Source organism: Zophobas morio, unplaced genomic scaffold (genome assembly GCF_036711695.1).
Source record: "Zophobas morio isolate AGI-343-1 ecotype UQ-CSIRO unplaced genomic scaffold, CSIRO_AGI_Zmor_V1 ptg000046l, whole genome shotgun sequence".
Taxonomy (NCBI): domain Eukaryota; kingdom Metazoa; phylum Arthropoda; class Insecta; order Coleoptera; family Tenebrionidae; genus Zophobas; species Zophobas morio.
Window position 1 is genome coordinate 3,832,133 of NW_026972151.1, and position 13,011 is coordinate 3,845,143.

A 13,011-nucleotide genomic window follows, 5' to 3' on the forward strand; every position below is an offset into this window, starting at 1 on the left:
GACAATTTTTATTACACTTATAGCACAACTATGAAGAGTTATTTAGAATTTTCCAGATCGCTTTTAAAATAAATTTCATAATTTTTGGAAATCACAAAATTTGTTTTTACTTATTTTGACAATTTTCCGAAAACTACAGCTTCTGATCTTAGATTTGTGCATTACTGATTAGTCATTTTGCTAAAATTGAGGCGAACGAGTGACACTGTATTTTACTTATTCTTAAATTAGCACAAATCTGATCCTGTGTGGACAAGTACCTACTAAATGTTCTCCGACAAATTCGGGTGAACTGATGTGAACTATAAATATTTCTTACCATTGTGCTACGGTCCCTCTCGTTATTGACAATAAATTTTTATAGGGTATATTTGTATTTGCTAAACTACGAACTCTTGTTCAAAATACTGAAAATATTAGTTACCATTACCTTCCTTGTATACAGGTAATTCTGAAAAAAATCCACAGACTTATATCTTGAGAACGGATAGAAATATTGAAATTTTGAAATCGCCATTGTTTTTAGCTTGAGGAAGAAAGCGTAATTTGGTACATTACAAATATTATAAAGATGGAAAAAAACTATGTGAAAGTTTGGTTCTGTCAATTCTGAATTACTTTTTAATAATTTATAATATGTGCCCTGATTACGAAACTAAACGTTAAAATTTGGAGTGGTTAAAGATAGAAAAACTTTCTATTCCGTTTCACAATTCAAATTGACTTTATTAACTACATAGTAACCTTCACAAGGAGTTCATTATTCACTAGTGAAATCAAAGTGTTTACTGAGTTAAAAAAAATTCAGTGAAGAACAGATTTTTATTTCTTCTAGAAAAATATTAACATTGAATTAGTTTTTGTCTTTATATTGTGAAATGTAATAGTTACAGTTATTCAAATTATTAAAATTTATATAAAATTTCTGATGAATGGGCAAAATAATGTGTTGATGATTAATTTCTTGTTTTGACACAGAGGAGCCTGCTGCCGGATTCAAGACAGATCTATTGTTAATGATTGTTGATGATTGCTCAATAATTCTTCTCGAACTTTCGATTTTATTATTCAGAGAATCCTCTATATATTCTTCCACAGCACTATTCGAACGCCAGCCACTGTGTCTCCTTACAATTGTTAAATCTGCCTTAGAGTGTTAAGAACCCCTATTCTTATGTCATTAATCAATTAATTATTATTAACTATAATATTTTATTCCAAATCTGTAGGCTAATGTAGGCAACTAATTATGTTTTATCTCTTCTAATGCATTAGTTCAATAATTGTATCAATTTGTCAATATCAAACATCCGGATGGATTTTGATCTTTCTTGTTTTCCATTTAAATTGAACCATGTACTTTGTTTGTTATAATTTGGATATATCTATAAGGAAGCCCTGCTGTTGTAATCATTAAGAATATAGTCAAGTCTTGTTGCGGAACGTTATAGTGATACCTACTAAAGTGATTGCGCTATCGACTACTGTGTAAAAGATCCTAAAATTGTCTTCAGTTTAATAAAATCTGTTAATAGTGTTTGTGCTGCGTTTCATTCCGAAAAAGTGTAACAAGTTGTGCTGAGGCATAACAAGAGTCTGCTAGTAGAGTTGTAGTCGAACGGCTAAAATTATGACTTGTGTATTCTTCTGGATTTTGAAGGTCTAGAAATTGTGCAATACGAATTGTCGAAAAATTGTTTACACTTACAAGTTGTACCGTGCATTTTTTATTCTCGTAATCGATGAACAACCGTTTGTGTGAAATCTTTTCAGACCGTAATACTTTGTACTTCCGAAAAACGACAATAACAGGAACAGAACTATTTCCAATGATGGTGGTAAATGTTTCAGGTTTATGAGTCTTCCTGTCCGGAATTTGGATGGATCTGCATTGCTATGGACAAGGCGACAAAAAGGTTTGTAAGGGGTAAAGGTAAAAGAGCAGCCTAGTGGATCGAGCAACTAAAGGACTTAAAAGGTCGAGTTGCAAAAGCAAGAAAAAATGGCAGTTGACTCGTAAACGAGAGGGAAATTTGGACGGAAACGAGACGTGCAGGTTGGAGTACCAGGGCTTGCTCAAACATTATAAAAAGGCCATCAAGGAGACAAAGGTCTTATGGTGGAGGAATTTTATGCGGTTTGTTGGCAACGTAGATCCCTGGGGTGCAGTTTATAAGCTCTGTAGGAGTGAGAAGAACGAAGGACTGGTAGGCGTATGGGACGGTGATAGGGAAACGGAAACGTGGGGGGATACGGTAGAGGTATTGTTGAGAGAGTTTTTCCCAGTTGACGTTCCCGATGAATTGTATGAAGGGGTGGAAGGTGTCGTGGAGAGAGTGAATTATGATGAGGTTGAAAGGAGCGTGAGGAGTATGTATGAGGAAGAAGAATGGATGGTATGACGCCTGAAATGTTGACGCTTGTGTGGGAGACTGTTCCGGAGTATGTGTTGAAGGTGTTTAATTGTTATTTATTGTTTATTGTTTATTGTTACTTAATTGCCAACCGAAAAATCCACATAAGCAATTTACAATTTAATGCATGTATAGTGGAAGGATGGGTTCCGGATGAAGGGAAGGTAGCGCGACTGGTCATCCTCTTGAAAGGCATGAATGAGGATAGGTCATTACCGAGGTCGTTTAGACCTATCTGCCTTTTGAGTGTGATGGGCAAAGTGTTTAAGAGGGTACTGGTGGGGAGATTGGCGAGGGTACTTGAAAGAAGAAGGTCGAGGTCTCAGTTCGGATTCGTGAAAGGATTGGGAATACAGGATGCATGGATAAGAATGAAACAGGTTGTGGAGTGGTCGGAAAAGAAGTACGTGTTGGGAATTTTTGTTGATTTTAAAGGTGCGTTTGATAATAATCTGAGCTGCAATGCGGTGTTGAGTAAATTGATAGAAGTTGGGTGTAAGGAGATCAAAGTTTGGGCGAGTTATTTTAGAGATCGGAAAAGTGTGTGTGGTTGGAGGGGCAAGTGAGGTGGAAAGGAAGGTCTGTAGAGGATGTCCACAAGGGTATATCTGTGGACCGGCGGTTTGGAACATGATGATGGATGGGTTGTTGGAAGAGAATGAAAGAAGGGGGATATAGTGTGGCGTATGCGGATGATCTGTTATGTATGATTGAGGCGGATAATAAAAATGAGATTGAGGATGTGGGAACGGAAGTGATGGAAATGGTGGTTGGTTGGGGGAATGAAGTGGGTGTCCAGATCTCCATGGAGAAAACGGTTATGACGCTGCTGAAGAGACCGTTTCCTAAGTCGAGACCGTCGAAGGTGAGGGTTCAGGAAAAGCGTTTGAAGTATGTGAAAGAAGGGAGGTATCTGGGTGTAAGAGTTAGTGAGCGTATGAATTTTAGGCGGCAAGTCGAGAGTCTGAGAGGTAGGGTGATCGGAGCAATGGGTAAATTGAGGCGTGTATTGAGGAAAGAATGGAGTCTGAATAAACGAACGATAGGAGTGATATATCTCTTTTCTTTGAGTATGAACAACTTGGATTTCTTTGCTCTATGCCCTACAGACTGTTGTTTTAGGAAAGCTGACACTTGATGAAATTTATAACAATGAATAGTTTAAACCTCATAGATAATTAATCATTACGATGTCACAAACCTGCTTATATCAATATTTTCCTTCACAGATAACATTTTCTTCAGTTGGGAATAATACGATCATAGTAACGAATATTTAGCACTTTAGACCGTTCCGTAATATAAGCCAAAATTATTCTTTCGTCTACTCCTTTTGTTTGCTTTCGCTTCCTCCTGTTACGTTAAATGGGTGAATAAAATCGGCGTGGGTAAAACTCAACAATTTATTTCTTAATGACCCGGATTTACACGACTAACTATAAAGCAATTACCTTATGTACAAACTAATTCGCTGAACTCGTGATTCGACTGAATAATCTCGTTCCCGAAGGTGGCCTCCATTTAAACCCACATTCCGTTTTCGATGTTTCACAATCGAGATCTTTCTCGAATCCATCGCGACTTCCGCTTGCAGGCCTTTCTTTAGCGAACGCCGCTTCGACTGGCCGATGAATCATACTACATACTAAAAGAGCGATAGGCGTCGTACCGGCGTCTCCCGCCTGGAACCCTACTAAGTTGTGGCTAAGATCGTAACATGTCTTCATTCTACCATTCGCCACTCCATTCTTGAGGCCCAGCATTTCGTGAACGCTCGGCAGCTTCTCCTTATTCGTTTCCTTGTTCCGTTCTTCGGTCACTGGGAGGGAACCCGCTACGTCTCCTGCAGTTCTTCTAAAAGGCGAACCGACGTTGTCTGATTGCATCGGTCCTTTAACCGCCGCACAGGTCCTACACTTCTTGCACCAGCTCTAGATGTCTTGTCGGCAACGGACCCAGTAGAATCTCTCCCTAATTTTTGAAAGCGTGTTGTTGATACCAAAATGAGCACCAAAACTCCCTTTGGGCATCTCCCGAAGTACTTCCTTGATTCTGGTGGCTGGAAACCCCAACTGCATACTGACATGCCTTCCGTCCGGACGCTTCCCGGCTCGCTTAAGCAATCCGTTCTCGAGATGCAAGGAGTCCCATTAAGCGCATAATGCTTCGAAAGAAGGTGACCCGTCTGATGCTTCCGACCACCTAGGTCGGTCTATCTTATCTTCTTTCCATCTGAGGAGCGGCTCAATATCCCTTTCTTCCTCCTGGCTCTTTCTACACCGAGTTGGAGTCCATTCAACATCTTCTACAACTGCTTTCTTCTTGCGGTTGAATCGTGCTTTCGCCTGCTCAACCTCATCGCAATGTTTGCAGTTCTGATAAGCGATCAGTCTTGCAGGCTTCGCTCCAATACAACGCTGATTCAGCTTGAACTCTTGATTTCCAATACGTAGGACTTCGCTCACTGGATCAAAATGAAGTCATATTTCATTCTAGCCAGCCACGAGAGCCCGATGTCTTATTCTCAGCTGACCAATACAGATTTCTAGCGATGCTTCACACATGATTGGCGTCGACTCTCCAGTTACAGTTTTCGTTCTGATCGTTTCAGGTATAGGTTCTACCTCAGCGCCAGTATCGATGGTGATTGCTGCTGGATTTTCATAAATCTTCCCCGGTATCGTGGTACTACTACCGCTGGTGAAACTTCTTATTTTCACTTTGCTAGCGGCCTTATTCTCACCAGTGAACCCATTCCTCAGAACACCGGCTCCTTTTACATCTCGGTGAGACCTCTGTTGTGTGCTTTTTCTTGAAATTGTTAATCCAGTACCACAATCACGTTTCAGATGTCCCTGGCACCCATTCCTACAGCGTGCCATGCTTTGTTTACGAGCTACATCATTCTTCTGTCTTCGGAAAAGGGCATCTATTTGCTGCAACTTTGTATCATGTTCTTGAAGAACTGCACGCTGCCTCCACCTCCAGCGCACGAATCAAGGCATCAGATGATGTCTGATACCTTGATAGTTGTAGGACCTTGTTAACTTCAATGTCGCGAATTCCATCTACAAAGATTTCTATAGCAAGCCTATCTTGAAAAGATGGTAGTGCGTCGGAGTATGCAAGACGTACCAGTCTCTTGACATCTGCTTCTTGAAGGGACTCTACAACTTTGTGGGTTCTTGTCTTCATTTGGGCTGCAAAAACCTGTCTCAGATGTTCATCCCCAAATCCAAGTTCTAGAGCAGCAGTTAGGGCAATGTATCTGTTTCTATCTTCTTCGGAGAGAGTTTGCAGTATCTCTAGTGCTGCACCTCGAGACGCTATTACCAAGGCTCCCCTCACAAAAATTCGTATACTCTTTTTCATACGAATGCTTGGATTTTGCTGGCACCACTTTATTGATAGCCTCCAAAGCTTCGTCCAGGACTGCTGAGGCTCCAAAAACTTCGTTTTCATCTTCACCCTCCAAAATTCCAGACATTTTTATCTAGCAAAAACACAAATTTTCGGTTGGAGATGTTATGATTCGAATTTTTATTTATTACTTGAAATTTTATTCATAAAATTCGTCAAAATTGAATAAAAACATATATGCGCCGACTAAATTCAACGTAAGTACTTATTCACTCAAAGAGTTGATCTCATTCGCACTGTGTGCTCGTGATGTCAACATCTTGTGGTGAATAAACGTATGTTTAATTAACTTGTTCTATAATATTTATTAAACATCATCTATCAGTATTTGAGTCTTCGAAAGATCTATCGGCTAATCTTTCGTTAAATAGCGTTCGTAAGAAAATAAAAGAATTATTGTTGCCTTTCGATTAATGCATATTTTTCATCAATCTAGTTATTATTGCTTCACTTAATTTAATTTTTTTGGAATTGTGGTGGCACAATAATACGTAGTAGAAAGCGAGGAAAGATAAGCTTCTCTGTAGTCTAGTGGTAAGGGCGCCCGGCAAGCGGTAAACGTGCGGTTCGATTCCCACGGGAAATGCAACATTTGTCTTCGCTTACCTACAGAATCTAAACATTTTTTTTAATATTTGTCTTGCATTTTTTTCAATTTTGTTCTTTTCAATGCAAAATAAAAGCCTATTATCATTATTATTACTATTAATGTTATTACATTCTACAGTCCAGTACCGAACGCGAATGAAAGATTTAACACAAATCTAGCAAAGAATAATGAAAACTTGTAATACGTGTTCGTTTCCCGAAATTACTCAATTACGTAGAAATAAATTATGTATGTCATAATGCACTGTCATTTACTTAATTTATTCGAGTTTACCTCTGAACGGCGATGCATTTTGGGAACATTACCGTTATTTCAGTTATTACTCTTCATAACAAGGCAACCACTGTCATATTTTTTCATTATCGCACTACCTCTGCAATGAGCAGCAACCGAAACGCTCAATACTCTGTCTCTTAAAATGCATTTTACATATTTTCCGCGCTCCAAAGCCCCCACAATGCAACAAAGTATTTAGTCTTCCGAAAACCCCTTTTTCGACGATTTCTTTCATAAGCTGCCTCACACTCATTTCAGCCGGCTTTAGCCGTAAGCGAGCCTGGGGAAATGAAACGTTTTTGCATCAGAATTTCCGTCTAAAATAGCGTTAATCATATTATTTTAAGTGCACTTTACTCCAGCTTCCTTTTACCTACTTTTTATTACTGACGACATGCTTCTCATTCTTCTTTTTGTCGTTTAATTAATGCCATTATAGTCTCGCGTTACTCATGCGACGATTTTATGGTGGAAATTTTTAACTACCAACATAAATAATTAAAAGCTGACAAAAATATAGCCTTTTTTGCTAGTTATTCGTCTGGGAGAGATATGTTTCGCACTTGCTTAATCACTAGCGATAAAAATGGCTGTTTATATTGATAATAACACTGCTGGTATTATGTAACGCTATATATCTGCCTTTAAACTAACAGAATTTCAAACTTAGTTGAACGAGTAACTGTAGAAAAAATTCGTCTAAAGTTATTTAGACAGAACTTACCTTCCACCTGAAGGCAAACGTTCAAATAAATTCAATTCAGGTTGTTCAATTTCAATGCTAATCAGTATTTTTGTAAAGTGGTTATGATTAAAAATCAAGGCAGATTCATAAACCACAAGTATAAGATTAGTATTTACCAAACTAAACGTAATAAACAAGAAACTTTATACAATTTATCTTACGTATTTTGTATTTTACTTCGACAATATCAATCAGAAAATTTTCTATTCAATAGAACAACAAAAACTGATCCCTTTAGCGTTTTTCTTAGTTTTCATCTATAAATTTTGCATCAATATTTGTATGAGCATGAGTAAACACACCGTATATAAACGAACAAACAATCTTATATTTTACGTAAACAACCGCTCAATGCAATTTTGGAATGAGAAATTACACTGACTAACCCCCGTCTAGCTATTTCCTCCACAATATTCGTGGAAACTTTCACCGCGAAATCAACTCCCTTCTTTGCTAATTAAAAATTCCACCCTTTCACACCCTGCAGAAAGTCACACTGTGGTTTCCATGTACAATCTATGGCGGCATTCTTGATGTATACAGTACCCTTTTGATTTATTACCTCCGTCATACATACAGCGACGTGAAACGTGCAGGGGGCGGCTAATTTCAACCCTCATCACCGTGATTATCATGTTTTATTTTTAACTTGCTTTGTTATAATTAAAATTTATTAATGTGGCAGCAATTTATCAATCCGTGCCGATTCGGTGGCAAAAATCACTCATTTCACGCAAGGGTAGTGTAATTGCTGTTGAAAAACCGGAAAATAATGTTTGTGTAGCGATTTGTTGTGACGTGAAATGATGAAATACAACGAAAATATTTTAATGGTCTTTTTCTAAATCACATCATCGCCCAAACACAAATAAAAATTGGCACCGGCACTGAGGAGCGCTGAGTGAGCGCTATTATGATAGTTGTTTGTGTAACGAGTGTAAAAAGTGGGTAATTTTTCACGCGGCGGCAAATCTGTCGCGTCAGGGTCAAGATGGCAACACCCCAAAAATAAAACAACTGGTTTTATACTAATATATCTATGACAGAAAAAATAAAAGAGATCAATTTAGAAAAAAGAACAAAGAAAGAACAGACTTACCGATTGTGGTTATGACGGTCAAGGAATACAAGAAAGCTCCAGCGAATGACCATTTCTCCGAGTAGATTTCTCCATCGTATCCACGTTGGATGAACTTGACCATCATTTTCTGGTAAACTTTGAGTTCGTCCCGAATCTGGTTCTTGTACTCGGCTTCGGCAAAATTGTTTAATTGCAAAGTTTTATTCCAGAATTTTGAGACGGTTTCGTTGCGAATTCGGATAACGTCTAGTCTTACTTGCATTTGATGTCTTTTTTCAACGAAGCGGAATATGAATGCCCCGGCTACAGTGTAACTAACCTGGAAAAAATTATGGATTACTATATTTACGAGTTTTATCAAATAAAAGAATATCAGAAAATATAACACATTTAAAGAAAATCGAAACAGTTAGATGTCTATTACAAAACTTGATTATAATTTCACTTTGTCTGCATATACCAACACATCCAATTTAATTGAAATTTTGAGTACGTAACAAATTTTGAAAAATTTCTTGTTCTAAATTGTGTTGAAAATTATATTTTGTCCATGTACAGGGTGATTTCGAAATGTGTGCAATAAAAAAAGTGGGGAATAACTCACAATAAGATTTATTGCATTGTGTAAAGTTCACGTTCCTAAATGATATCAATGTCTAGAAAAAATATCTGAAATTAAATATACATGGTTATACCCACTTGCAGTGTTTCTTGATCCACCATAACTACTATTCAATGAATTGGATTAGGAACCAAAAAAGCGACGCACTGATAAGCAACGTGCAAAAACATGATAAGGGTGAGTCATGTATCAGTTGGACCTTACTACTCGAGTTTTTAAACAATGTGTTGGAGGAGCAGCTAGATATGAAAGTGTCTTTAGGTGAACGAGTTCGCATGTAGTACTTGCATGATAAAGCACCACTACACTTTTCTAGATCAGTAAATGAATGATTAAATAACCCTTTTCCTAACCAGTGAGTCGGTAGAAACGGACCAATAGCTTGCCATCCGCGTTCACCCCATCTCAATCCGTATGATTTTTATCTTGTCTTTTCATCAAACAGTTAGTTTATGGGAATCAACAGTGTCCAGAAACTATCGAAGAACTTCAAAAACGAGTGGAAGTAGTAGCTGCTACAATTTGTGGAACTCCCGGAATGTTTTTACGTATCCGTGCAAACATGTTGAACCTTGTATTGCTAGTCAATGACAGCATTTTCAACATTTATTGTGAAAAGGTAATAGCATTCTAAATTGCTCTGTGTTCTAATAAACAATATGGAACTGTTATGGCACGGACCAAACGTCCGTCAGAATAAAAACATTATCACGAAGCATTACCAAAAATTGGTCCTTCTCAGGACCACCATTTGTTTCTACAGCTAAAAGACGGATTAGTGGCATCGCATCGAGGGCGGTACATAGGGGGTTTGCCCTATTTGACATTTCTATATTTGTTTTTTCTATATTTCCACATTACTAAGGTACGTGATGCCTTGCTTACAATTATTGCATATATTTCGAAATCACCCTGTATGACTTGTCTTAATTGCCACAGATCTACAATATTTGTAGTTTGTTTAACATTCAAAAAAATGGTATTTTTGTAACATATGAATACTTTAAAAGATTTAGTAACTCTATAAGGCGTCTCACAAATAAATTTCTTAATTTTAGTAACGTTTTTGTCGTGAAGCTAACAGAAGAGTATTGTAAAAGCGTCCATCCGGCGTCATCCAAAAATTTTGCATGGTAAATACAATTTACATTTTAAGAAGTAACTAATTTCTGTACTTGTGATTTATAAATCCGACTTGGTTTTTTACCCTAGGCAAACAAATTTTAGCAAAAACTCCAAATTATATAAGAGGGTCTTACAAGTATCAGAGGAACACAATGAATAGGTCGTACAACTCAGGTGGTTTGAGTGTTGTGCTTTATTTTTTCTTACACTGTGACTGATATTAATTTTTTTTTTTTCTAAAACACTGGATTTGTTTGATTATACTTCAGAGCTGAGTAAGGAAAACTCTATCTAATAACACATAACGATATTTTTCTATGTTATTAAATATTGTGCAGGGCAAAATTAAATTATTACAAGACACCGATCAGGTACCTATATTAATTAATGAGAAAAAAATTGATGGGGTACTTGGAACATAAATAGACTACACAATTTTTGGAAAAACATTTTTTAAATCAAAATAAGCACAAATTATTTTAAAACACAAGCAAAATTTGGTATTAACATATCCTCCTAGAAATCCATACTTCGTTTATGACCGTTACTAGAAAAGTTGAAAAATGTTTACTACATATTTCAAAATTCCAGCGAAAATGTATTGTTTATTGTTTGTATATTTAGAAGAGACGTGGATTTACAAGAATGTCATTCGTTAAATGGTACATGAAATCAATTTGAAAAGTATCCCAATTAAAATTACCAGAATTTTCCTGTCAGGCATTACATAACCTCAATTTTTTTTTATAGACCTTAGTCTATAATTATTATCAATCTTAACCACATGTGAACAAGTATGATTGTTAGTTCTAGGCTACTAGTGAAAGAAAAAAAAATAACGAAGCTGTAGTGTCCTAATGTACCGACATGTACGGCCGGGAATGCAGATTGGCATTGAAAAGTGACAGGTGGAAAATGTAGAAACACACTTGTAATAGTACGTTAATAAATACACGTTGTTCTCCGATTCAATTCACATTTATTAACACAACATTGACGACGAGGAAAAGGGTAAAGAAGATGAATGCCGACAAGACGGGTGTCAAAACGTTCGACCCGACGGGGGAGGAATCGGAAACAGCACAGAAATGGGACCGATGGCTACGATCGTTCGAGCTATTTCTGGAGGCAAGTGCGATTCAAAATGAAAAAAGAAAACGGGCGTTATTACTCCACCATCCCGGGGAAGGTGTACAAGAGGTCTGGTATACGCTTCCAGAATCGAAAACGGAGGATGAGCCGCAAGCACGACTGTATGATATCTGCAAAACAGCACTAACCGCAATTGTTCAGCCAAAAAAGAACTATACGTACGAAAGGCACGTGTTTCGGTCATTAAGCCAGAAAGAAGGCGAAACCATTATCCAGTTCGTCACCCGCTTAAAGGCGCAGAGTGCCAACTGCAACTTCAGAAACAACGCAGACGACATGATCATCGACCAACTAATCGAGAAATGCACTTCAAATGATCTGCGAAGGCAACTACTAAAGGAAGGCGACAGTTTAACCGTAGATCGAACCAAGGAGCTGGGAAGAATCTTCGAAGCCTCCGAGAAACAAGCCGGGCGAATGGAAGCCGGAAGTCAAGACATCCGAAGAGTAGAAAAGAAAATGAACACGAAGCGTCCACCCAAAGAGTTCAAATGTTACAGATGCGACGAGGAAGGTCACAGAGCGAGTGATGAGAAGTGTCCTGCAAGGAATAAAACATGCAACAAATGTGGGCTGATAGGACATCTGGGGAAATGCTGCAGAACAAAGAAGAAAACGACTGAACAAGGGAAAAAATCCGAAACGTCGAAACTGGAGATCTGGAAGACAACGAGTATGCTTTCCAAGTACAAGACGAAGACAGCGACCTAGACAGTATACAAGTTTTAGTCGGAGGGGCCAAGGCAAGATTTCTTATCGATTCAGGTGCAACATGCAGCGTAATAGACAAGAAGAGTTGGGAAAACCTGAAAGCAAGTAAGATAAAAGCCAGACACGAAGAAATTATACTCGTATGGGAGACAAGCACCATTGAAGACATTGGGTACGTTCCACACCACCGTAGAACTAGAAAATGGAAGGAAGCTAGACTCGATCAAGTTCTACGTCGTTGATGTCAAGGCTACACCAATGATCGGAAAGAGCACTGCTAGGACGTTGGGCATCCTGCGAACAGGACTCCCGCTACGAAACGTCAGCAGCATAGAGGTCCGTTCCATCGAATCGCTAAGCAAAAAATTTCCTAACGCGATGGGCGAAGGAATCGGGAAACTCCATGATTACTCCTTGAAAATCGCTATTGATGAAAAAATTCCACCGTTGGTTGGCACAGACTGGCAGAAGAATACCGTTCCAGCTACGACCTTTGGTAAAGGAAAAACTGAGGGAGCTAATAGAAAGCGATATAATTGAGAAGGTCAACGAACCGGCGCGATGGGTATCACCAGTAGTTTGTACAACAAAGAAAAATGAAGAAATACGCATGTGTGTCGACATGAGGGCAGCAAACGAAGCCATAATCCGAGAACGTCATCCAATTCCAACAATCAACGATTTGATTCTGAGCTTAAATGGAAGCAAATGGTTTTCAGAAATTGACTTAAAATCAGCTTTTCATCAAATCGAATTAGAAGAGAGTAGCAGAGAAATCACAACATTCGCTACATGCGATGGGCTTTACCGATTCAAGAGACTATTTTTTGGCATAAACTGTGCACCCGAGATATT

The 13,011-nt window shown here is 38.2% G+C and overlaps 1 protein-coding gene across 3 annotated transcripts in view; it reads right to left on the reverse strand.

The window, feature by feature from the left end:
• Nucleotides 1-13,011, reverse strand: part of LOC135142394 (potassium channel subfamily K member 9) — a 273,018-nt gene that overhangs the window by 164,798 nt on the left and 95,209 nt on the right. For 2 of the 3 annotated variants that reach the window (XM_064074106.1, XM_064074107.1), the window contains exon 3: nucleotides 8,565-8,865. In XM_064074106.1, the coding sequence (XP_063930176.1) occupies nucleotides 8,565-8,865 (301 nt within the window). The remainder of the gene's footprint in view (nucleotides 1-8,564; nucleotides 8,866-13,011) is intronic. The other variant, XM_064074108.1, reaches the window with a different exon arrangement.